General features: G+C 44.7%; 1 protein-coding gene across 1 annotated transcript in view; it reads left to right on the top strand.

Annotated features, from left to right (window-relative positions):
• The first annotated feature begins 4,764 nt into the window (after positions 1 to 4,764).
• Positions 4,765 to 27,709, top strand: part of HGFAC (HGF activator) — a 96,440-nt gene continuing 73,495 nt past the window's right edge. Inside the window, exons 1-2 of the mRNA XM_040419176.1 lie at positions 4,765 to 4,935; positions 8,064 to 8,136. Of these exons, the coding sequence (XP_040275110.1) occupies positions 4,864 to 4,935; positions 8,064 to 8,136 (145 nt within the window). The 5' untranslated portion in view covers positions 4,765 to 4,863. The remainder of the gene's footprint in view (positions 4,936 to 8,063; positions 8,137 to 27,709) is intronic.

Raw genomic sequence — 27,709 nt, 5'->3', positions numbered from 1 at the left:
AGCCCCATCTAATGGACTGCTCATGAATCTTGGCCGAGGGTCACATCTGGCAATATCAAGAAGTTTCGTAGAATGAGAGATGTAGCTGGCGATTATATACATCTATCTATCTATCTATCTATCTATCTATCTATCTATCTATCTATCTATCTATCTATCTATCTATCTCAGTGGCCGGGTTAGGGATGACCCTAACGCTACTCTGGGTCCCCCGGACACCATCAAGGTGTCACCACATGTTGCTGTTCTCCTGAAAGTAAAGAGTTCAAACCATTGTTACCCTTTTGCTCGTTGGTGTATATAATGTGTTAGTGTGAGATGGGAAAACAGCGCCCCTTGTCTGAACACTGTTTGTGGAGCCTAAATTAAATGTTCTGGACTGATATTCTGCTGTTTGGCCACAAGATGCCACTGTTCCCTAAACACAGCTACAGACTGCACATACTGTATATCTCCATATTCATGAGAGAGGTGGGGATTACACAGAGTCTGGAGAGACGAGAAGGAGAGAGCAGCCATCTTAGAGGGAGGTGAAACTAAGGAACTGTGTGAGCAGAGAATCTGACAGCATCCAGGTGTGAGAGCATCCCTCAGATACCAGAGCTGAAGCTAAGTGAAGCTGATCGTGTCCAAGACCCTGATCCTGTCCAGAGGAAGGAGGATTGCTGCCAGGAACGCTGATGAAAGCTGAGGAACAAAGCAACATACACTGTGGTACCGTATGCTTTTTCAGAGAGACGTTTGTTCTGTTCAGAGTCATCAGCGGATGCAAAGCAGACCCGGGTCGGTAAGATCGTGCACGCACCTCATCACAGTGTTGGTGCCTAGAGACTGAGACCAGGCCTGTAGTTAGTTAGTTAGGGTTTCTGTTTGTGTCAGGCCACAAGTGTTGCTACTGTTCATTGCAAGGACTCCATAACTTAAAGTGATATTTCACATTGGGGAGCTGATAAAATTCTCACGAACTCAAGCCAGGCTGACGTTTTGCTCAGAAGGAATACTCAGGCACGTGCTACAGGACCAGTTATGGGAGGGGGAATACTGTAGAACTTGTTAAGATTGTAAGCTGCTGTGCTGCACCGCAGGCTAGCCTGTACCACACACCCATACAGTGGTTCTTGTTTTTAGGGTAATAGCAGGTAAGGTGTGGCAGTTTAGTTGTGCCCACCAGTAGGTAAATTACTGCACTTTTCTCCTGCATCCATCAGAGGGCGCCGTGCTGTGCAGCACAAGAGTCTCAGCCTTCCGGCTGGGTGTATGTAAATTGATTGTACTGTATGTTCCCAGCATTTGTGGTTGTGTTTATTTACATAAGTAAAATTCTGTTTTGGCAAAAGCTCGTGTTGGGGTTGCTTTCCTCATTCGTGTCTTCACTGTGTACCCGGGGGAGCCCACCCTGATACACGGCTTACATTAGGGTGGCAGCTATAGATTATTTTAGTAATAAAGTATACTACCAATTAATCCAACAATTAATCGAGTACTCTAATAAGAAAAAACTAATTAAAAGAACGTTTTCTATAAAAAAACTCATCAGCCCCCTTGCCATCAGTTTCCTCCCCCCCAGTGCCATCAGCTCCCCTCAAGTGCCATCAGTTGCTCCCCCCCCAGTTCCCCCTCCAATGCCATCAGTTCCCCCTCCAATGCAATTAGTTCCTCCAGCAGTGCCACCAGCTCCCCCTCCAATGCCACCAGTTCCCCCTCCAATGCCACCAGCTCCCCCCATGCCATCAGCTCGCCCCCAGTGCCATCAGCTCCTCCCAGTGCCACCAGCTCCCCCACTCCCCTTCCTAGCCATCAGTGTCTAGCCATAGCGCTAGTGAACTAAAATACTTACCTTTCCTGTAGGGATGCTGCCGACACTCCAGAGATCTTCCATCCTCTTCTTCACACAATGCACTGGGACCTGATGTCACACAGCGTCAGGTCATAGTGCGTGCTTACGTGCACTATGTCCTGACGATGTGTGCATGCCAGAATCCAGTGCAGTGCAGTGCAGGCTGGCGGGAGACCGCGGAGCGTGAGTAATAGCAAGCTATTCACTCACACTCTGTGGTCACATGGCACAATCAGATTTTTTGCCTGGAGGATTTTTTTGTGTCGAGTTAATCAATTAATTTGAGTAATCGTTTCATCCCTATAATTTGTCTTCAGCACCAGACTGAGATTACAAAAAAAAAGCCCTGGCACACAAACCCAACCATCCACATATATAACATAAAAATAATGGTGCACAGGGGCAGGGCAGAAAGGTGGAAGTGAGTCAAGGAAATATAGTATAGTTGAGAACAGTTCAGTGCAGTCAGGTCAGTGGAAGTTCAGTCTGCAGCCAAGGGAAGCTAATCCCAAGTCAGACACAAAAGTCAGACGCCACAGCCAGACCGCAGAGTCAGACAACGGAGCCGGCTAACCAAAGCTAGGGCTGAACCTGCTGAAAAGTAAAGGAGAGCTGACAAGTTGCTACCCCTCTGAGTTGTGTGTAGACCAAGAATAGGCCACAGGAGAGGAATAATGGAAACCCAGAGTGTTGAGGAGTATAAGGAGAGACTAGTAGAGATGAGAGTGTTACCTTAGCCCATATTAGCACCCAATGTGAGACAGGAGTGTGGTGCCTGTTCACAGTCTACAGTGAAGTACCAGTCTTATTTGGAGCCGCATTCCTCTGTGGACACTTATGGAAATTGTAAATAAACCAGGGAGGCAAGATATATATATACCAGCCGTGTGAAACAGAGAAGTTTGCTGATGTATACTCCACACCTGGAAGATAGACAGCCAGCCAGAAGTTACAATAGCCTGAGTGTGACCATAATCAATATCTTGCCTGTTATTAGGATTACAGATACAACTAACTTGTAATGTCCTCTGAATGGATCACAACTACCGCTTTTCATTGCAATAATCTGTACATTTAATTCAAGCCGAGTGATTCTCAGTAAATGTTCCATTAGTTTATTCAAATGGACTCCTCCTTACTTTACCACCTCATTTGCACCCAAGGGTTCTGGCATTACAACATCAGGGACCCTGTCTTCCCTGTACCTTAAACCCTATACCATCAAAGGCACCTCAACCCACATGGAAGGAGATCCCTCAACACCAGAGTGTGCCCCGAAGGAATCCGGTGCTATCCTTCTCATCACTGCACGGCGGCCCAGGGACCTGCAAAAACGTGAGTACCAACTACTCCACCCATCAGGCCACCACACTCACACATTGCCCCTGCGGCCTGGTCGCTGCAGTAGCACATCCCTGTTTGCATGAGGAGATGTTCCACCGACAATAATTTTTAAGCCCACATGGTCAGCCGAGAAAAGAGCGTTTGCATCATGTCCGTGTCCTTCAGCCGAAAAGGACTGAATACAGTAGCACTATAAAGCGGTAAATCATAACGTAGCAACCAATCAAACAGCATCTTGACAATAAGCCGCTCAAAACGCATCCCCAGTGATTGTCTGTGATCTGGGGGAAACCCGAAAGTAAGTGTTCAGTTTTCCTGCAGCGCCACCACAGGAGAAATGAAGTATTGCACAGTGTCCATTCACATCAATAGACTGTGCAATGCAGGACGGGAAGTCAAGTCCTCCAGAGCCAGAGGCGCTTTCTGTAACCGCTCTCCACTCCTGGTGATCAGACGATTCTCCCTCTATTAAATGGGTTGTCCCACGAATGATATTCCACAGTTCTCAAACCAGCACCTGGATCTGAATACTTTTGTAATCATTATTATTATTTATTATTAAAGCGCCATTCGTTCCATAGAGCTGTACATATGAAATGGGGTATACATACATAATGCATGATCTATGGCACACCAAAGGATTCTTTTTTCAAGCAATGCCTTAATACATATTTGTGCAATTACATCATTTTGTGTTTAATTTCCATCCAGAGTATGCAACAATATATGGGGCCGTCAAAGAAAGTCCCAACGTTTCGGTCAATAATGACCTTTGTCAAGGGATCTGGCCCATGTAAGGAGCAAATTTTTCTGGATCCATGTGAGGTGCAGGCCTGGTCCAAGCTTTGTTAGAGAGAGATTATCAGGGCTGGTCAACTTGCGGCTCTCCAGCTGTTGTAAAACTACAACTCCCACCATGCCCTGCTGTAGGCTGATAGCTGTAGGCAGACTGGGCATGCTGGGAGTTGTAGTTTTGCAACAGCTGGAGAGCCGCAGGTTGGCCATCCCTGTGTATGATTTTTTTTTTTTTCATTATTTATAGGATAACCCCTTTAAGGCCTCATTCACACGACTGTATTTTTGTTCTGCATCCGATCCTCATTTATTTCAATGGGTCCCCAAAAAATGTGGACAGCATTCAGTGTGCTGTCCACATCCGTATGACCGTTCCGCTATCTTGAAAAAAAGATCGGATGCAACACGGACTTCATATGGCTGTCATCCGTATTTTTTGCGGATCCGCATTTTGCAGATTGCAAAATACATACGGTCCTGTAAATGCGGAGATGTGTAAACTAGACCAAACAATATTGTAAATGTATGAATGCAAATATATCGGTCATTTGCAAAAGAGAGACATCTTCTGAGCCGGATTTTTGGGGAAAAGCAGGGACTCTTGGCTGGAGTTGATCTTTTATTATATTTTAGTCTTTTTTTATATATATATTTTTTGCAATAATGACATAACCTCTTTACCACTTACAAGATCGCCCACCACATCAGTGGTTAATAATTACATGCTAAATCTTCCCTCTGCCTGCAATGTGCTTAGAGAGGAGGAGGGAAGAGCAGGAAGTCACAGCTGCTTGCAAAACAGCAAAATGACCATTTGACCATCAGTGTTGTATTTGCTTTAGCTGAAGCCGACAGCAAACTTTCATCACAGGAGGCAAGGACGCGGCATGGAGGCGGCCGGCCACTTCACATGGCTCTGTCTCCTGGTGTTTCACCTAGGCCAGATCTGCTATATGCAGGTAAGTGCGTGAAGTTATGTCCTCTCTCTCTATATATTGTCTGGGTCCACAGGAAACCTATATTTAACCTTTAGATCACCTGCACACAGGTGCAAGATTTCCGTGCGCTTCTAAAATCCGCAATGTCTAGCAGAGGTTTTAACGCAGATCTCGTCCTTCCATTGAAAGGGGTGAAATCCGCAGCTAAAACCGCAAACGCAATTGACATGCTACTTGTTATTAAATCCACACGAGCGTGTCCAGTGCAGAAATCGCGCTCTGCGTGTCAACGTGTTTGCCTGTTATGGACGCTGTTCGTTTTTTCAGGAGCGTACGGCATTATACTGATTTATAATGCTGTGTGTCTCTGCATGACCTGTATCTACGGAATTATACTGACCGCTTTATGTCACTATGAGGGTCCATTCACACGTCCGTATGTGTTTTGCGGATCCACAAAACACGGACACCGGCAATGTGCGTTCCGCATTCTGCGGACCGCACATCGCCGGCACTCTCATAGAAAATGCCTTTTCTTGGCCGCAATTACGGACAAGAATAGGACATGTTCTATTTTTTTTTGCGGATCCGGAAGTACGGATCCGCAAATGCAGACAGCACATTCCGGCCCCATTGAAAATGAACGGGTCCGCACCTGTTCCGCAAAATTGCGGAATGGGTGCGGACCCATTTTACGGACGTGTGAATGGACCCTGATTCTGTAGCAGTAAGGTCATGCAGAGAGATACAGCATTATAAATCAGTATAATGCCGTACGCTCCTGAAAAATGAGCAGTGTCCAGAACGGGGAGTCGCGCTCATACACGGAGCATGATTTCCACACTGGACATGTGGATTAGACTTTTACATAGTCAGCATTTGACCAGTGATTTCCATCAGTGATTCTGACCCAAAACCAGGTGCTGGTCAAAAACAAATGCAAAACTTTCCATTATACCCTCTCTCCGCTCCTGGTTTGGTCTCCCAATCACTGACTAAAGTGGCCTAACCCTTTGAAGATCGTGGGGGAAGGGAGGATCTTTTCAGCCTTGACCATTAACTTTTGGAATTTTCCATTGTAAGGTAACATTATTTTTAAATCTACCCCCAAAATCGTACATTGTAATTTTTTGTATTTATTTTTTAAACTTCCAAGAGAACAATGAACCAAACTGGGAACACAATTTTTATTGTAGCATTTTTTTTTTTTAACTAAATACAGAAAGTTGAGTAGGAACATTTACCCCAAAATGTATTGTCTAGTCTAGTGCAGTAGTTTGCAACTTTGTGGTTCTTCAGTTGTTCCAAAACTACAACTCCCAACATGCTGGAGAGCCACATGTTGGAGATCACTGATTCGTGAGTGATGCCAGATGTGTGGATATTGCATGTTGATCTGATTCAGTTTAGGTTGTGTGTGGGGACAGCAAAAATTGGGGCGCAATAATTGATCTCTGTATTTTGGAGACGACATCGATGCATGCAGCATGTGTCTATGTGTAATGTTGACACTGGGCAGTAGCTATAGGGGGTAGAGAAGTAGCACCCAGGTGTCTGGTTGGGCCCAATGTTATGGTGGTGGTGGCAGCACTGTATAGCCTTATTATTTAGGTGACTGTATGGCAGGCATCCTCAAACTGTGGTCCTCCAGCTGTTGCAAAACTACAACTCCCAGCATGCCCAAACAGCCTACAGGTATCAGTCTACAGCAGGGCATTGTGGGAGTTGTAGTTTTACAACAGCTGGAGGGCCGCAGTTTGAGGATGCCCGGTGTAGGGACATGTTCTTCAGCTAAAGGAAGGCACTGTTATTTGGGCACCACACCGTATGGTATTGGTATTTGTATGCTGTGTGGCAGTACGCCATTTGGAGGGGGTACCAACAGACGGTACCGCAGAGGACATCCTCCAATGTAGGGCTGGTCCTGATGACATCATCTGTAGTGACAAAAACCTCAATTTCATGGGCATGGATTGACTGCGGTGGTCCAGTGATCTGTTGCCTCATCATCGGCAGGCAGCGTCCCTTAGGTCCACAAGAGGAAATCATTCTGAGGGCCCATCCTCCATGTATATAGAACCTTAAGGGCCCTGTTTTACTAGGAGTCCATTATTGTCAGAGCTTAGGGCCCACCGGAGGATCCTCTGGTACTCTCATGGGCCAGTCCGACCCTGTGGACAGGTGAATAATAGGGGATGCACTTGGTGAGTTTATTGTAGTTTTTTTTATTAGTAAGTAGGGATATCATTAAAACATGTTTTAAAGGAACCAGTCAGAAGGATCATCCCTATTAAACCAGGCTGATTAAAATAATACCTGAGATTTACTTGCAGTGTTACTGAGGATTTTTATTTTTTTATTCATTAAGCAGATGAGGGCTTAGCCCTTTGGTGCACCTCTGCCCCTCAGTGCACTAAAGCCCTGATTTGCATAAAGAATAACAATCTTTTTTTCTCTGAAATGCCACAACCGACAGGTATCATTTTGATCAGCAGGGTCAACCCTATCACACAGTATTCCTATTTTAATAGGGTTGATCCAGCTGCCACAGGATAGAGGATAACTTTAAGATCATTGGGGGTCCTACTGTTGGGACCCCCACCGATCACGAGAACGGGGGCCCCATAGCAGCTGAGTACAGTGCTCCATAGAAATCTATGGAGCAGGCGTTTGTATGTGTAACCGGCCGCTCTGGTCATTTTAGGGGAGCTACAAGGGGCCTGGAAGGGGGTACGGGGCCCCAGGGAGAGAGAATGGACAATCCAGTCCATTCTCTGCAACTAGCACTGCCAAGTGTTGCTGCCACCTTGTGGTACCAGGCACATTACATGGAACGCAACAGTTACATGGGATAATTATGCCCATTATTCTTAGATGACATACTTTACATAGGAAATGGTAACAAGGTGTCAAAAGGAGTAGTACTGGCACTCTGGGTCATTACACTTGCAAACGAATGGCTGTGCAAGACATGGATCTGACGGGTCTTCTAAAGCCCCTCTACATATCTATGGCCGGAACGTAATACCACATTTCCCTTCCAGCGACCATGGCTGAACATAACATGGGGCTTCCAGGAACCAGACCCCCTTCCTGCTACCTTACAAGCATTATTCTAACTACATGTTCCTGTTATCATATTTCAACAGAGACCTGGATATAACCACAACATACATCACAGGGGCTTCGCACCAATTCTTGCTATATCAAAAAGGACACCAGGTAAGAGACCAAATATATGTAATTATTGGGATTTATAAGTAACATGTGCCAAGTTACTACCCAAACCCAGGGTTTCCTAAGCTAGGATTTGTAGTTCTGTAACAACTTCAGAGTCACAGGTTGGGGAACACTTCTCATTTTCAAGAGTTGAGACGTGTCACATTAGAGGTACCAGATGGGGGATATGGTTGCTATTTTGTTCTTGTCTTGTATTTTTCTATAGGTAGTTATGCATATTTTTATATTTTTTGACCAGATAGGGTCCTTCTATACCTGTAGGATGTCCTTGTGTTAAAGGGATTTTCCAGGTATTTAATAGTGACCTCTCCTCAGGATAGGTTATCAATATCCGATCAGACCCTAGGCACCCCCACTGATCAGGAGGCCGTGGCCCTTCCATGAGCACTGTAGACTTCTGATAGCTCACCAAGCACAGGGCCATACATTCTATAGTGGCTTAGTTTGGTATTGCAGCTCAGCACCATTGACTTAAAAGGGACTGAGTTACGCCTAGGTCCAGGGCCGCTGATAGGCCAGTACAGCTGGCCCAGTTGTACCGGGCCCGGCTGGCAGGGGGGCCCGGGCAGCCTCGACATAACCAAACCACCTCCGGACCGCTGTACGCAGATTCGCGTTCCGGAGGTGGCAGCCCTGCGCTCAGCGACGCATATACGCGTCATCTCGCGTGAGCCGGGATTTCCTGTGAACGCGCGCACACAGGCGCGCGCGCTCACAGGAACGGAAGGTAAGAGAGTTGATCTCCAGCCTGCCAGCGGCGATCGTTCGCTGGCAGGCTGGAGATGTGTTTTTTTTAACCCCTAACAGGTATATTAGACGCTGTTTTGATAACAGCGTCTAATATACCTGCTACCTGGTCCTCTGGTGGTCCCCTTTGTTTGGATCGACCACCAGAGGACACAGGTAGCTCTGTAAAGTAGCACCAAGCACCACTACACTACACTACACCCCCCCCCCCCCGTCACTTATTAACCCCTTATTAGCCCCTGATCACCCCTGATCACCCCATATAGACTCCCTGATCACCCCCCTGTCATTGATTACCCCCCTGTCATTGATCACCCCCCTGTAAAGCTCCATTCAGATGTCCGCATGATTTTTACGGATCCACTGATAGATGGATCGGATCCGCAAAACGCATCCGGACGTCTGAATGAAGCCTTACAGGGGCGTGATCAATGACTGTGGTGATCACCCCATATAGACTCCCTGATCACCCCCCTGTAAAGCTCCATTCAGATGTCCGCATGATTTTTACGGATCCACTGATAGATGGATCGGATCCGCAAAACGCATCCGGACGTCTGAATGAAGCCTTACAGGGGCATGATCAATGACTGTGGTGATCACCCCATATAGACTCCCTGATCACCCCCCTGTCATTGATTACCCCCCTGTCATTGATCAACCCCCTGTAAAGCTCCATTCAGATGTCCGCATGATTTTTACGGATCCACTGATAGATGGATCGGATCCGCAAAACGCATCCGGACGTCTGAATGAAGCCTTACAGGGGCGTGATCAATGACTGTGGTGATCACCCCATATAGACTCCCTGATTACCCCCCTGTCATTGATCAACCCCCTGTAAAGCTCCATTCAGATGTCCGCATGATTTTTACGGATCCACTGATAGATGGATCGGATCCGCAAAACGCATCCGGACGTCTGAATGAAGCCTTACAGAGGCGTGATCAATGACTGTGGTGATCACCCCATATAGACTCCCTGATCACCCCCCTGTCATTGATTACCCCCCCTGTCATTGATCAACCCCCTGTAAAGCTCCATTCAGACGTCCGCATGATTTTTACGGATCCACTGATAGATGGATCGGATCCGCAAAACGCATCCGGACGTCTGAATGAAGCCTTACAGGGGCGTGATCAATGACTCTGGTGATCACCCCATATAGACTCCCTGATCACCCCCCTGTCATTGATTACCCCCCTGTCATTGATCAACCCCCTGTAAAGCTCCATTCAGACGTCCGCATGATTTTTACGGATCCACTGATAGATGGATCAGATCCGCAAAACGCATCCGGACGTCTGAATGAAGCCTTACAGGGCTTACAGAAGGCGGCGTCTGGGGAGGGGCCAAGGGCGGGGCCAGGGGTGTGGCTGAAGGAGGGATCAGGGGGTGGAGCTGAAGGGGGCCCCGTCATGTATGCTGTACGGGGCCCCATGATTTCTATCAGCGGCCCTGCCTAGGCCATGTAACCGATGACATCACTAGGAAGAGGACGCAACACTCATCGGAGCACTGTGCTCTCTTCACACAGGTGATTGTTGGGGGTGACAGGAGTCAGAACCCCACCAATCTGATATTAATGACCTATCCTGAGGATAGGCCATCAATATCAAAATCTTGGATGACACGTTTAAGATTATCATGGGTAGATAGGGGCCTGTGGCCTGCACAGAAGAGAGGGTCCCCACAGCAAAATAAAATTGGCCCCATAATGGTGCCAGATTTTGCAGCCTAAGACTGAAGAGAATGGCGTTTGTTTTCTTTGCTGTAGGGGCCATGTCATAGTACATGTGCAGCGAGAACCTGAGGAGCTGTTGCAGAGGATTGGAGTGGTAGTGGCCCTGACCAATGTTGTAACTGTGTACTCCGTCAGGTCGTTTGTCCCTGGGGATCGGTACATTGGAAATGCAGTTTTGAAGAATAAAGCCAGAAGTAAACTTATAATGGTCTCTTTTACTAAGTTCAAAAATGTAACTTCAAGTGTTGGATTCCAATTCCAAGTTGAATAAGGAATATGGAGGCAGGTTGGATGGCTGCAGTTTAGCCCTTGAAATAGTAGATGTTCACTATCCGATCTAGACTGTAGTTGTGGTCCCTCACCATCTAGAGGTGTCTTTGATGCAGGTGTTAGCTGGTCACTCCGCTGTCTGACGTCTCAAGGATTTACTTGAAGACGTGTTTTAATGGTCTTCTCCCTGAAGAATCCTTTGCAGGAGCTCTGCAGTGTGCTTCCTCTCCCTTCTCAGGTTATGGGACTAGCTCACTTCTACTAAGAGGGCAGGACCAGGATTGTTAGAAAAATACATTACAATGTATAAAATAATAATACAAAGCTATTTACAATAAAACATTTGCAGATACCCCATAGTCTGGGGTACTTCAAATGGGAAAGGGGGTCCTGGCACAGAAATGTCCCCCATTTCCTCAGAATCTGTAACAACTACTCAAGAAGGGCCCCGTGTTATTGGCATAGCCTGTCTTCATGGTTATATAACCTGGTTATATTCTTTTTAGAACAGAAATAAAACTTGCATTAAAACGAGGGGGGTCCAGAAGAGTGAATGATGGCAGATGATGTAAGCGATGGTTGCATGTAAGAATACCGAAGGGTCTGAGTGATTTAGACTCCTCAAACAGATTGCTGCGGGAATACACATGTGCCGTAATGGGAAGATACGGCTCAGTAATGGGACAAAAGTACAAAGTCATAAGCTCCTCAGAATCAAAGGTGTCAGCCTTTGGTTCTCCATAACTCCTGCCTCTTTCATGTATTGACATATACAAAGGAAAGGAAATGGCCTGACCTATGAATAATCTTCAGTACAATGCTATACAGAAAATGGCAAAGAAAATATCCATACCACAATCTAAAAATGTAGGTAACAACGTAGCTCATAAGACTATGATATATCTAGTTCAACATGTGTATTCCATGGAAAACTTACATCATTACTTCATGGTGGACCTTATAGGTGGGTCTCCTGTAATCGCCCATAAAACTAAATTGACTCTACTTGGAGACTTTTGTCACTGGCCCAACCCAAGGTCCCAAGGACTCAGCAGAGTACCACAGGAATCTTTCAATAATGGGCCACACAACTCCAGCAGAAGACCATTTATAGGTGACTTTGGAGACAGTCACTTATCACTAAGGTCTCTTTCTTTTGGAATGGTTCCCAAATAATCTATTCTGTATGGATGGAGGATGGGCCTTTAGGATTATCTCCACTGATAGAATCCATTCAGTGTTGCTTGGAATCAATAGGTTTTGCCCAAGGTACCAAAAACCCATTACAGTAGCAGGCCCAGTAACTGCTATGGGGCCGAGCAGTTGAGGAGGCGAAGGCACAGAGAACAGAGTAATTGCCCGTTTCTGGATTGACCCTACTGATGGGCATTGCCGAGTGGGGCCTCCATCCAAGATTTTCTATGAGGCCCCATGGTTTCTTGCTATGCCCATGAGGATAAGATGTGAGGACGTTGTAAACACTGGGGTTATATTTTCTAGAGTGCATATAAGATAAGTAAACCAAGGGTAAAGGGTATTGAGCGTGATGCTTTCCTTAAAACAAGCAGAATCCCGGTTGATCACTTGATTGACTCCTTCAATACTGATTTTTCATGGCATGAGTAGAGTTTGTCCACCTATCTGCTATGACCTATTCCATGAGCCTGCCACTGGGAACTTATTGTATAAGATGGGAATCAACAACTTCTGGCACTCCAGCTGTTCTGAAACTACAATTCCCAGAATGCTCCATTCACTTCTATGGGAGGTAGAAGAACAGGTGAGCGTGTTGCATGCTGGGAGTTGTAGTTTCACAGCAGCTGGAGTGCCGAAGCAATGAGGATCTCAGACACAACTTAAAGGGGTTGTCCCACAAAAAATATTCTACAGTTTTCAAACCAGCCCCTGGATCTGAATTCTTTTGTAATTGCCTGTAATAAAAAATTTAGCATAGCCACTGAGTTATTCAATAAAATATCAGTATAGCGCCACCTGCTGTTTTTTTTTTTTTCTTTCTTATTTCTTGACATACACACTGAGATGGCCACACATGCTCAGTTTCATCCTTCAGCTGCCTCCTGAGCTGTGATGGAGAAAGAATAGACACGCCTCCTGAGCTGTGATAGGGAGAGCATGGACACGCCCCCTGAGCTGTGATTGGGAGAGCATGCACACGCCCCCTGAGCTGCAGCAGAAAAGACACTCCCTTGAGCTGCCAGCTTGATATAAATCTAGCAGAACAATGAATGGGGAGATCTCTGGATCCATGTGAGGTACAGGACTGGTTCTAGCTTTGTTAGAAAGAGATTGTCATGTACTATATGATGTCTGATTATCTGATTTTTACGTTAGTTATGGGATAACCCCTTTAAAGGGAATGTGTTATCAGAAAATGACCTATTGTTTTATGTAAAACTGTTTACCTTCTCCTACTCCCTGCACCATGACCTCTGCACCAGTCACACAACACTCTCTTCCATAGAGGTCAATGAACATCTCCTGACCACAGGCCACTATAGTCCACGTCTGCATGTTGTAAACAGTAGATCAGACAAGATCGATGCCCCCATAATCATATCCAGAAACTAGACTGAACAATCTACAATGAGAACCGCTGAAACGGAAATGGGATGTGGCATCTAAACACACGTTACCACTGTCCGCCAATCAGTGGCCTCAGCAGTGACATGTGCAGACACGTGACCAGTGACAGCAGTGAGGCCACTGATTGGCCAGCAGCAGTGATATGCATGTAGATGGCACGTCTCACGTCCGGTCCAGCGGGGACTAGAAGCTAAACATTGGAACCAAAGTGATAGTGCCTTCTTTTTTTTTTTTTTTTTTTTCTTTCAATTACTTCACCGTGTCTGACTATAATTAAAGGGGTTGCTGGTCTAGGAGAACCCCTTTAAGTAGTCATATTTCACCTGAATCGCAACACCACAATTTCCGATAAAACAACTTGCAGTTTTGCAGTTTCGGGCGGCCTACCTCACTACGCCCATCCTGAATATATCAAATCAATTCCAATTTAGTTGGAATCGTTGAATTTAATAAAATAATAAGAAAACAAAGTTTTGGGCTCCGAATAATAGCTTGACAACATTCCAGATGTTAGCCAAGGTCTCCTTTCTCCTGCCAAAGGATCAGCTGACTTGTAGATAAGAACATTTTAGAGATAATCTCTCACATTCACAGTGTCCATCTTGTAGCTAGATGATCAACAAGAATCCTTTCCATGGAATTTGACGAGGAATTTTGGCCAAAATGTATTTGGTGGAAGCAGATTTACTCCCTTTCACAAGAAACTACGTATACTTTATAGTTCTTATTGCTATTAGTTACCGTTTGACCCTATTTTGGTGGTCACTCCACCTAATTGTTGTACTGTTATGTGACTATGACACAGTAAATTACCGAGGAGCATGCCGATATGTTGTGTTTATTAAATGTTAATATATCTCCCCACACTTAAAAGGGTTTTCAAAGATTTTAATACTGATGACCATCAGTATCTGATTAGTGGGAGACCCCCCCCCGCCGATCAGCTGTTTGAGAAGGCACTGGTGCTCCTCAAGGATGCACCACCAATGAGGCCAGGTGAGGAGATCGCCTCAGGCAGCACCAGGTAAGGGAAAGAGGGGGGCAGCTGAAGGGCCATGGGCAATGATTATTTTAGTTTTCGCCTCAGGCAGCAGAAAGGGTAGGTGTACCCCTGGCCTCCTGTGAGCGCTGCAGCCTTCTATAAGCTTACCAAGCAGAGCACATCGCCGTACATTTGATAGCGGCTGTGCTTGGTATCGTGCTCAGTCTCATTCTGTCAGGATAACGACTATCGTCACACGAAAACAGGGATAGTGCAGACCTAAAACTGCTCAGACCAACTATCCCTACCTACTTGCACGGTTGCCCTAAGCAGAGACTCCACAACTGGATGACTGCCCTAGTCTGCAATACGTGAAGGATCGTCGTACGAAAAAAGGGTCAAATGCCAGTCGGACAATGCAGTACAAGGAACGACAGAGGCAAATGAGAAAAACAATCACACCAAAAAGCCAGAACCAGGAGATCAATACGATGCCAGAAGCCAAAAATGTAGTCACAATACCATATCCAGAAATCCAAAGCCAGAGGAGTCTTCAATAAGTCCAGGGGACCAGTAGGGGGAGCCAGAGGACAAGAAATTCCCCGGCTCATGAAGGCCTTTTATACAAGAAGAAGGCAGCTCAGGCTGGCATGCTGTGTGCACACGCCCTGACGTTCAAGAGCTCTGGCGTACCTTCTCATTGGCCGGGGGCTCCGACGTCTGCAGCACTGGTTCCCCCAACAACTGGACGCTGCTGTCGCACAGAGGCGGCCGGGAGAACCGTGACACATTCACTTTTATGGGGCTGAGCTGCACCTAGGCCACATGACAGATGAACGTGTCGTCATTGGCCTAGGAAAGACTGTGAGAAGGCCACGGCGCTCAAAGGAGCACCACTGCCTTTTCAAACCGCTATCTGTAAAGAATAAATCAAGGCAACTGGACTTACTGTAGATTTCTTGAAGTTAGACATCTATTGTCTGCCACATACAATGCTGTCTTGACACCTTTTTCTGGGAGGTCATTATCACCTACTGACTCCAATTAGGATAATGGAATCAACACCTTTGACCCCATGCAGGGTATAATTACCAGATGTTGATTCAGTTACATATTTATTCCCAGAGAATTCTTGTACAGTCACTCAGAATTGAGAAAGCTCGTTGGAAGAACGAGTGAAAAGTTTTCAAGAAATCTACAGTACGTCCAGTTGCCTTGATTTACTCTTTACAGATATACCATGACCTGGATAAATGAGAACCTTCACAGACACTTTTCAAACAGCTGATCGGCGGGGATCCCTGGTGGGGGTCCGACACCTATCAGATACTGATAAGTATGATTTAAGTGTGCCAGATAACTTGCTTCCATGTTTGACATGCTATGTCATATATATCACAGGGTACACAGTTCATAAAACGTAACTTTTAATACTTAAAGGGGTTGTGTCACTTCTGCAAATGGCCTTTATCGTGTAGAGGAAGTTAATACAAGCCACTTACTAATGTATTGTGATTGTCCATATTGCCTCCTTTGCTGGCTGGATTCATTTTTCCATCACATTATACACTGCTCGTTTCCATGGTTACGACCACCTTGTAATCCAGCAGCGGTGGCCGTGCCTCCACACTATAGGAAAAAACACCAGCCTATGTGAGCTCCCACAGTCTTGGCTACCCGAGAGCCCGGCACTTTTTCCTATAGTGTGAAAGCACGGCCACCACTGCTGGATTGCAGGGTGGTCGAAACCATGGAAATGAGCAGTGTATAATGTGATGGAAAACTGAATCCGATCAGCAAAGGAGGCAATATGGACAATCACAGTACATTAGTAAGTGCCTTGTATTAACTTTCTCTACTTGATAAATGCCACTTGCTGACCCCTTTAATACTAAAATAAAACAATAACTACCAAAATGGGGAATACTACAGACTTTGCATCCACCATATCAGTCCCATGGTGGAATAAATGAAGCAAAAAAAATATAAAAAATAGGAATATAGGCAGAGAGTGAAAGGGGGAAGGCCAATTCACCCTACGTCACTAGACTCCTATCGGTGTGAGGCACCCTCCTGCAAGGCGAACCCAGCCCAGTACCGGAACCTACCCTACATACACCCTACACTGGCTTTTTCTGTTCTGACGCGTTTCCCTCCAGATTGTGGGGCTCATCAGGTAACCAAAGACGGAGATGCTCTCCCCTCCACAGCAAAGAAGAAGGTCAGTTAGGTGCAGATTAATGATAACTGAAAAAAGCCAAACAAAAGACCAACGGATGGTTACAATCACCAGGCGCACAGTGGGGCACTTACTGCTCCTAGATGCCAGGATAATGCCCACAGTGGGCCTAGTGAATGTAACCATATCTTTCATTAGTTGCTTTTTTTGGGCTGCATCTATACAGTGTAATTGACGCCTAATTCACACACTTGGTGATATAACGCGGTATTATGAGTGGTTTTCTATAGGTTTGAAGGTAAAAAAAAAAAATATGAAAACAACCAAAAGCTATTTTTTTCACTGCTGAAACAAATCTTAACAATATGGTTTCTTCTCCCAGAACTCAATGATAAGATTGCTCTCGTTTTATTAAAGTAATAATTCCCATAACAAGTCTGTATTAGTGAGCTGCGGTATTATAAGTAATATATAAGAGAAGGTTAATCTAATATCTTCAGTAGACTTCCAGCTATTGTAACAAAGACATCTATAATAATATGTCCTTGTGCATTTCATAATAGAGTGTTTGTGTGGTTGTTATTGCAGTCACATCGACATGCACGATGATCTTCTCCATTGTATTTCCAGCAGCACAGATTCTTATTTATAGCCTTATTACGCCTATTTCTATTAAGCTTTATATAAAAGCTGAGCAAGTTCAAGTGCTTATATTGGTTTGTTTTCAAGGGGTTCTCCAGGCTCTCCTATATTGATGACCTTTCCTCAGGATAGGTCATCAATATTAGATCGGGAAGGGGTGGGGTTTCTGATCAGCTGTATGAGGAGATGGCACGCGCAGTGCACACGTGCCATCTACCGTCTCTTTTCCTATTGCAAAGCAACAGAGACCGTAGACGGCACGTGTGCACTGGACGCGCCGTCTCCTCACACAGCTGATCGGCGGGGGTCCGACACTTGGCACCCTGAGGATAGGTCATCAATATAGTAGAGCCTGGAGAACCCCTTTAAAGAACTAGAAATAAATGCTAAAATTAAAGGCCGACTCATTTTCTACATCATCCTGAGTCTTGTACAAATCCTGCACAGAATAAAGGCATTAATCCCCCCCCTGAATAGTGACGGAATGGGGGGAAGGGGCTTAGACAAGGGGCGGGGCTTAATAGTTTTGTTCCACTGTAAATGGTAAACGGCACAGAGGCTCCTGCTCCTGCCACCAGCTTGTCATAGGACAGTGAGGAGGAGCAGGGGGGACATGAATGACCTCCTGGAACACACACGGAAGAAGACTTTTTTTTTTTTTTTTTTATATATATTTCTCAGTTGTTATTGAGACAAACAGAATAAAGGAAAGAAGGAGAGGAAGAAAGGAAGTGCTGTGATATTTTTTTACTTACATTTTTTTCTGCATCTCTGTATTTTAGTATTCTTTTAAAATTGCTGTTTTTTTTAATTTATTTTTTATTGAAAGCCGGAAATCATGACTTTCTTCACGATCTCCGGCTTTCAGTAAAAAGATAAAAAATAGCCATTTTAAAAGAATACTAAATACCCACACGAAGGGTACTTTCACACTAGCGTTTTTCTTTTCCGGCACTGAGTTCCGTCCTAGGGGCTCTATACCGGAAAAGAACTGATCTGTTTTATCCCTATGCATTCTGCATGGAGAGTAATCGGTTCAGGATGCATCAGGATGTCTTCAGTTCAGTCATTTTGACTGATCAGGCAAAAGAGAAAACCGCAGCATGCTACGGTTTTATCTCCGGCGAAAAAAACTGAAGACTTGCCTGAATGCCGGATCCGGCATTTTTTCCCATAGGAATGTATTAGTGCCGGATCCGTCCTTCCGGTCTGCACATGCGCAGACTGAAAAAAAGGTGAAAAAAATAAATGCCGGATCCGTTTTGCCGGATGACACCGAAAAGACGGATCCGGCATTTCAATGCATTTTTTCAACTGATCAGGCATTTTTAAGACTGATAAGGATCCTGATCAGTCTTACAAATGCCATCAGTTGTCATACGTTTTGCCTGATCCGGCAGGCAGTTCCGGCGATGGAACTGCTTGCCGGATCTCTCTGCCGCAAGTGTGAAAGTACCCTAAAAAGTGCACAAAGATGTGGTCTATCACAAGGTAGCAAGAGAAGGGCTCCCATAAACCAATCCTCATACCTCGAGCCAGAAGGCCCTATAAAGTTCAGGGACAGGTGGCCATCCTCAGCTGAAACCAAGGAAGAACCATTGTGATCTGGCATTCACCTAGACTACCACCCCAGGTGTTGACCGTAGTCTTAACTGAGGTCTGGTTTCTCCAGAAGGGGGATCCAAGTTGTTCCATGGGGATGACCACACACACACTTACCCTAGACCTTCAGGAGGTAAACCATAAGGGTGCCACATCCTCCAAAAGGACTTTGTACCATACATGGCCATGGGTTGTGTTTGGTATTGCAGCTCAGCTCCATTGAAGCGAATGGGGTGCGTCACTCTCTCAGTACTGATTGGACAGTATCGGAAGGTCAGTCAGACCTCCAATCCAAATTGTGGTGAGAGAGGCTGTGTCGAGGGGCATGCGTATTGACCAAAGGATATGGTAACAGCCATTTCTCAATTTATTCATTTTTTTTTTTTTTCAGGAGGGAAAAAAATGAGGAACCTGCAGTTTTAAAGGGGTTGTCCACCTTTTTCTTACTAATGATCTATCTTCTGGATAGATCATCAGTATCTGATTGGTGGAGGTCTGAAACCCAGGACCCCCGCTGATCAGCTGTTTGAAAAGGCAGCGACGCTCGCATTAGCACCTCGGCTTTCTCATAGTGTCCTGCAGGCCAGTGATGTCACCACTATAGGTCACGCCATACAAGTGAATGGGGCTGAGCTGTGCCCAGGGCACGTGACCTATAGTTGTGACGTCACTGGCCTGTGGGAAGGTGCACGAAGGCCGAGGCTGATCAGATGCTGATGACCTATCCAAAGGACAGATCATCAGTAACAATAAGGCACAGAACCCCTTTAACCACCTCAGCCCCCAGTGCTTAAACACCCTGAAAGACCAGGCCACTTTTTACACTTCTGACCTACACTACTTTCACCGTTTATTGCTCGGTCATGCAACTTACCACCCAAATGAATTTTACCTCCTTTTCTTCTCACTAATAGAGCTTTCATTTGGTGGTATTTCATTGCTGCTGACATTTTTACTTTTTTTGTTATTAATCGAAATTTAACGTTTTTTTTGCAAAAAAATGACATTTTTCACTTTCAGTTGTAAAATTTTGCAAAAAAAAACGACATCCATATAGAAATTTTGCTCTAAATTTATAGTTCTACATGTCTTTGATAAAAAAAAAATGTTTGGGTAAAAAAAAAATGGTTTGGGTAAAAGTTATAGCGTTTACAAACTATGGTACAAAAATGTGAATTTCCGCTTTTTGAAGCAGCTCTGACTTTCTGAGCACCTGTCATGTTTCCTGAGGTTCTACAATGCCCAGACAGTACAAACACCCCACAAATGACCCCATTTCTGAAAGTACACACCCTAAGGTATTCGCTGATGGGCATAGTGAGTTCATAGAACTTTTTATTTTTTGTCACAAGTTAGCGGAAAATGATGATTTTTTTTTTTTTTTTTTTTTTTCCTTACAAAGTCTCATATTCCACTAACTTGTGACAAAAAATAAAAACTTCTATGAACTCACTATGCCCATCAGCGAATACCTTGGGGTCTCTTCTTTCCAAAATGGGGTCACTTGTGGGGTAGTTATACTGCCCTGGCATTCTAGGGGCCCAAATGTGTGGTAAGGAGTTTGAAATCAAATTCAGGAAAAAATGACCTGTGAAATCCGAAAGGTGCTCTTTGGAATATGGGCCCCTTTGCCCACCTAGGCTGCAAAAAAGTGTCACACATCTGGTATCTCCGTACTCAGGAGAAGGTGGGGAATGTGTTTTGGGGTGTCATTTTATATATACCCATGCTGGGTGAGAGAAATATCTTGGCAAAAGACAACTTTTCCCATTTTTTTATACAAAGTTGTCATTTGACCAAGATATTTATCTCACCCAGCATGGGTATATGTAAAAAGACACCCCAAAACACATTCCTCAACTTCTCCTGAGTACGGGGATACCAGATGTGTGACACTTTTTTGCAGCCTAGGTGGGCAAAGGGGCCCATATTCCAAAGAGCACCTTTCGGATTTCACTCCTCATTTTTTCCTGAATTTGATTTCAAACTCCTTACCACACATTTGGGCCCCTAGAATACCAGGGCAGTATAACTACCCCACAAGTGACCCCATTTTGGAAAGAAGACACCCCAAGGTATTCCGTGAGGGGCATGGCGAGTTCCTAGAATTTTTTATTTTTTGTCACAAGTTAGTGGAAAATGATGATTTTTTTTTTTTTTTTTTTTTTTCATACAAAGTCTCATATTCCACAAACTTGTGACAAAAAATAAAAACTTCCATGAACTCACTATGCCCATCAGCGAATACCTTGGGGTCTCTTCTTTCCAAAATGGGGTCACTTGTGTGGTAGTTATACTGCCCTGGCATTCTAGGGGCCCAAATGTGTGGTAAGTAGGTAAATGACCTGTGAAATCCGAAAGGTGCTCTTTGGAATGTGGGCCCCTTTGCCCACCTAGGCTGCAAAAAAGTGTCACACATCTGGTATCTCTGTATTCAGGAGAAGTTGAGGAATGTGTTTTGGGGTGTCTTTTTACATATACCCATGCTGGGTGAGATAAATATCTTGGTCAAATGCCAACTTTGTATAAAAAAAATGGGAAAAGTTGTCTTTTGCCAAGATATTTCTCTCACCCAGCATGGGTATATGTAAAATGACACCCCAGAACACATTCCCCAACTTCTCCCGATTACGGAGATACCAGATGTGTGACACTTTTTTGCAGCCGAGGTGGGCAAAGGGGCCCATATTCAAAAGAGCACCTTTCGGATTTCACAGGTCATTTTTTACAGAATTTGATTTCAAACTCCTTACCACACATTTGGGCCCCTAGAATGCCAGGGCAGTATAACTACCCCACAAGTGACCCCATTTTGGAAAGAAGAGACCCCAAGGTATTCGCTGATGGGCAAAGTGAGTTCATGGAAGTTTTTATTTTTTGTCACAAGTTAGTGGAATATGAGACTTTGTATGAAAAAAAAAAAAAAAAAAAAAATAAGCATTTTCCACTAACTTGTGACAAAAAATAAAAAATTCTAGGAACTCGCCATGCCCCTCACAGAATACCTTGGGGTGTCTTCTTTCCAAAATGGGGTCACTTGTGGGGTAGTTATACTGCCCTGGCATTTTCCAGGGGCCCTAATGTGTGGTAAGTAGGTAAATGACCTGTGAAATCCTAAAGGTGCTCTTTGGAATATGGGCCCCTTTGCCCACCTAGGCTGCAAAAAAGTGTCACACATGTGGTATCGCCGTATTCAGGAGAAGTTGGGGAATGTGTTTTGGGGTGTCATTTTACATATACCCATGCTGGGTGAGAGAAATATCTTGGCAAAAGACAACTTTTCCCATTTTTTTATACAAAGTTGGCATTTGACCAAGATATTTCTCTCACCCAGCATGGGTATATGTAAAATGACACCCCAAAACACATTCCCCAACTTCTCCTGAGTACGGCGATACCAGATGTGTGACACTTTTTTGCAGCCTAGATGCGCAAAGGTGCCCAAATTCCTTTTAGGAGGGCATTTTTAGACATTTGGATACCAGACTTCTTCTCACGCTTTGGGGCCCCTAGAATGCCAGGGCAGTATAAATACCCCACATGTGACCCCATTTTGGAAAGAAGACACCCCAAGGTATTCAATGAGGGGCATGGCGAGTTCATAGAAATTTTTTTTTTTTGGCACAAGTTAGCGGAAATTGATATTTTTAATTTTTTTCTCACAAAGTCTCCCGTTCCGCTAACTTGGGACAAAAATTTCAATCTTTCATGGACTCAATATGCCCCTCACGGAATACCTGGGGGTGTCTTCTTTCCGAAATGGGGTCACATGTGGGGTATTTATACTGCCCTGGCATTCTAGGGGCCCTAAAGCGTGAGAAGAAGTCTGGAATATAAATGTCTAAAAAATTTTACGCATTTGGATTCCGTGAGGGGTATGGTGAGTTCATGTGAGATTTTATTTTTTGACACAAGTTAGTGGAATATGAGACTTTGTAAGAAAAAAAAAAAAAAATTCTGCTAACTTGGGCCAAAAAAATATCTGAATGGAGCCTTACAGAGGGGTGCTAAATGACAGGGGGGTGATAAATGACAGGGGGGTGATCAATGACAGGGGGGTGATCAATGACAGGGGGGTGATCAGGGAGTCTATATGGGGTGATAACCACAGTCATTGATCACGCCCGTGTAAGGCTTCATTCAGACGTCCGGATGCGTTTTGCGGATCCGATCCATCTATCAGTGCATCCGTAAAAATCATGCGGACATCTGAATGGAGCTTTACAGGGGGGTAATCAATGACAGGGGGGTGATCAATGACAGGGGGGTGATCAGGGAGTCTATATGGGGTGATCACCACAGTCATTGATCATGCCCCTGTAAGGCTTCATTCAGACGTCCGGATGCGTTTTGCGGATCGGATCCATCTATCAGTGCATCCGTAAAAATCATGCGGACATCTGAATGGAGCTTTACAGGGGGGTAATCAATGACAGGGGGGTGATCAATGACAGGGGGGTGATCAGGGAGTCTATATGGGGTGATCACCACAGTCATTGATCATGCCCCTGTAAGGCTTCATTCAGACGTCCGGATGCGTTTTGCGGATCGGATCCATCTATCAGTGCATCCGTAAAAATCATGCGGACATCTGAATGGAGCTTTACAGGGGGGTAATCAATGACAGGGGGGTGATCACCACAGTCATTGATCATGCCCCTGTAAGGCTTCATTCAGACGACCGGATGCGTTTTGCGGATCCGATCCATGTATCAGTGCATCCGTAAAAATCATGCGGACATCTGAATGGAGCTTTACAGGGGGGTGATCAGGGAGTCTATATGGGGTGATCACCACAGTCATTGATCATGCCCCTGTAAGGCTTCATTCAGACGTCCGGATGCGTTTTGCGGATCCGATCCATCTATCAGTGCATCCGTAAAAATCATGCGGACATCTGAATGGAGCTTTACAGGGGGGTAATCAATGACAGGGGGGTAATCAATGACAGGGGGGTGATCAGGGAGTCTATATGGGGTGATCACCACAGTCATTGATCATGCCCCTGTAAGGCTTCATTCAGACGTCCGGATGCGTTTTGCGGATCCGATCCATCTATCAGTGCATCCGTAAAAATCATGCGGACATCTGAATGGAGCTTTACAGGGGGGTAATCAATGACAGGGGGGTGATCACCACAGTCATTGATCATGCCCCTGTAAGGCTTCATTCAGACGACCGGATGCGTTTTGCGGATCCGATCCATGTATCAGTGCATCCGTAAAAATCATGCGGACATCTGAATGGAGCTTTACAGGGGGGTAATCAATGACAGGGGGGTAATCAATGACAGGGGGGTGATCAGGGAGTCTATATGGGGTGATCACCACAGTCATTGATCACGCCCCTGTAAGGCTTCATTCAGACGTCCGGATGCGTTTTGCGGATCCGATCCATCTATCAGTGGATCCGTAAAAATCATGCGGACGTCTGAATGGAGCCTTACAGGGGCGTGATCAATGACTGGGGGGTAATCAATGACAGGGGGGTGATCAGGGAGTCTATATGGGGTGATCAGGGGTGATTAGGGGTGATCAGGGGCTAATAAGGGGTTAATAAGTGATGGGGGGGGGGTGTAGTGTAGTGTAGTGGTGCTTGGTGCTACTTTACTGAGCTACCTGTGTCCTCTGGTGGTCGATCCAAACAAAGGGGACCACCAGAGGACCAGGTAGCAGGTATATTAGACGCTGTTATCAAAACAGCGTCTAATATACCTGTTAGGGGTTAAAAAAAAACACATCTCCAGCCTGCCAGCGAACGATCGCCGCTGGCAGGCTGGAGATCAACTCTCTTACCTTCCGTTCCTGTGAGCGCGCGCGCCTGTGTGCGCGCGTTCACAGGAAATCTCGCGTCTCGCGAGATGACGCGTATATGCGTGACTGTGCGCAGCGCTGCCACCTCCGGAACGCGATCCTGCGTTAGGCGGTCCGGAGGTGGTTAAGAAAGCATGCTATTTGCTAAAAATGACATGTCAGGAAATCTGACAAGTCCACTTTTAAAGGGGATGTGCCATGATTGATGTAAAAATGAAAGTCAGACCTCCTATAGTACATGACAATCTCTTTCTAACAAAGCTAGAACCAGCCCTGTACCTCACATGGATCCAGAGATCTCCCCATTCATTACTAGTGTTGAGCGCGAATATTCGAATTGCGAATTTTTTTCTCGAATATCGCAATTTCGAGATTTCGTGAATATTTAGAATATCGTTCTATATATTCGCGAAATCGAATATTCTTTTTTTTTTCTTTTTTTTTTTTATTATATTTTTTTCTTTCCCACTTCCCTAAAGTTGTTCTTACCTGTCCTTTGGATTCCTGGCTTCCTGGCTGCTCCAGTCAGTGGCGTTTTCAACTTACTGCTATATTCCATATTAGCTAAATTACAATCTAATCTATATGTGTATTTTACGAAATTTCGCAATAGTCGCAATTGCGATGCGAGTAATATAACACGAAATATTCGCATGAAGATTTCAACTTAGCACTGCTATACTCCATATTCTAGCCTAATATGGAGTATAGCAGTGCTAAGTTGAAATCTTCATGCGAATATTTCGTGTTATATTAGTCGCATCGCAATTTCGACTTTTTCAAATGTTCTTAATATTGCTCTAACTTCGTCTTTTAGAAATTTCGTAATATTGCTCTAACTTCGTCTCTTAGAATATTACGAATATTCTAAAAGACGAAGTTAGAGCAATATTACAAAATTTCGTAAAATACACATATAGATTGTAATTTAGCTAATATAGTGCTATAATCCCTTTTTTTTCCTGTAATTTTTTTTTGCCTCTTCTGAACTTAAGTTTTGTAAAACATGTACACTATTAAAAATTATTACTATAGCAGTATATTAGCTTAAATACAATCTATGTGTATTTTACGAAATTTCGTAATATTGCTCTAACTTCGTCTTTTAGAATATTACGAATATTCTAAAAGAGGAAGTTAGAGCAATATTAAGAACATTTGCAAAAGTCGAAATTGCGATGCGAGTAATATAATACGAAATAGTCGCATGAAGATTTCAACTTAGCACAGCTATATTCCATATTCTAGCCTAATATGGAATATAGCAGTGCTAACTTAGCAGGGCTATTTTCCATATTAGGCTAGAATATGGAATATAGCAGTGCTAAGTTTAAATCTTCATGCGACTATTTCGTGTTATATTACTCGCATCGCAATTTCGACTTTTGCAAATGTTCTTAATATTGCTCTAACTTCGTCTTTTAGAATATTCGTAATATTCTAAGAGACGAAGTTAGAGCAATATTACGAAATTTCGTAAAATACACATATTAGCCTAGCCATAGTCATTAGCATAGGAACGTTGCCTTATACTATCAAGATAAATTTTCGCAATATGCGAAAAAATAATTTCGCGATAATTGGAATAATTGCGAATATTCGATTTCGACGAATATAACACGAATATTCATGCGAATATTCGCGAAATATTGCGAAATCGAATATGGCACCTCCCGCTCATCACTATTCATTACTCCAATTGTTCTGCTAGATTTATTTCAGGGTGCAGCTCTTTCCCTGTAACTGCTCCAGCTCCTAACAGAAGATACGTTTGGTGACCGTTGAAGGATAGGACTGAGCATGTGCGACCACCTCAGTGAGGTGGATAAAACACCCCCGGAGAGGTGTTACCACTCCTGCATCCTGCTACTGTCTTTATTGATGGAGATGAGCGAATTTCATATTTTGAAATTCGTTCACGCTTCGTTTGGTGGTAAAAGCAGAATTGCGTTATGGATTCCATTACCACGGACCGTAACGCAATTCTTTGACGGAATGCATAACGGGAATGCCTTTAGAGGCATTCCGTTATTCATTCCGTCACAATAAAAGTCTATGGGTTGCAAAATGGATCCGTCCCGTTTCCGTTATGCAGGGGAGTCCTCTGGTCTGAGGATTGAGTGAGTACTGCTTAAACGTGCACTTAAATTGCATTGTAGCTTACGCTGACCCCTCTAGTCTGGTATAGAGTATCAAAAGCCATGTCTGACAGCGAAGAGATCACCCACTTGGACCGCAGTGTTCCACCATCAGCAGCTGCAGCCATGTGCATCATGCCTCTATTACATTAATGGAGTCAGAGAAGGACTGCCCTGTGGCCATGGTCATTGCCACTAGGGACTTTCAACCGCTGCAACAACAGTGAAGAAGACTTCCAGTCCCTCCGTTAGGGAGAAGCGGGCCATCTGCCATGCGAAGGTTACCACTGTTGCCTCTGACTACTGGAATCGCAGGGCCAGTAAAAGAGCCAGTCTGTGGCTATTATCACTGCCACTACAGAATTCTCGGGGCCTACTACTACTACTGCTGCTGTACAGCCTGAACCCACCAAACAGGAGCCCTGCCCTGAGGTGTGTGAGGATAAGGAGTCGTCCACTGATGCTGCTCCATGCACTCTGGAACCAACTCCGAATCCGCAGCTTCTTGCTATGAAAGACGAAGGGTCTATCCTTTCTTGTTGTCCGGAGAATCCGTCACCTACCAGGAAAAAGCCAAGGCTTACAGAGGATCCTCCAGAAGAGGGTGATCTGGCAATTAAACGTCTTGCCACCAGGAGGTCGCAGATGAAGCTTCTGCTGGAGTTACAGCTGTGGAGAGCACCAGAGCTAGCAGTGACAGCAATGAGGATGTCGCACAGCCTAAAGGGACACTGACAGGCCCAATAAGCATAATTATCTATGTATATACAGGGAGTGCAGAATTATTAGGCAAGTTGTATTTTTGAGGATTAATTTTATTATTGAACAACAACC

The sequence above is a fragment of the Bufo bufo genome, chromosome 2 (genome assembly GCF_905171765.1).
Source record: "Bufo bufo chromosome 2, aBufBuf1.1, whole genome shotgun sequence".
Classification (NCBI taxonomy): domain Eukaryota; kingdom Metazoa; phylum Chordata; class Amphibia; order Anura; family Bufonidae; genus Bufo; species Bufo bufo.
Note: the sequence above shows the minus strand (reverse complement) of the source record. Positions and strands in the feature narration are given on the sequence as shown.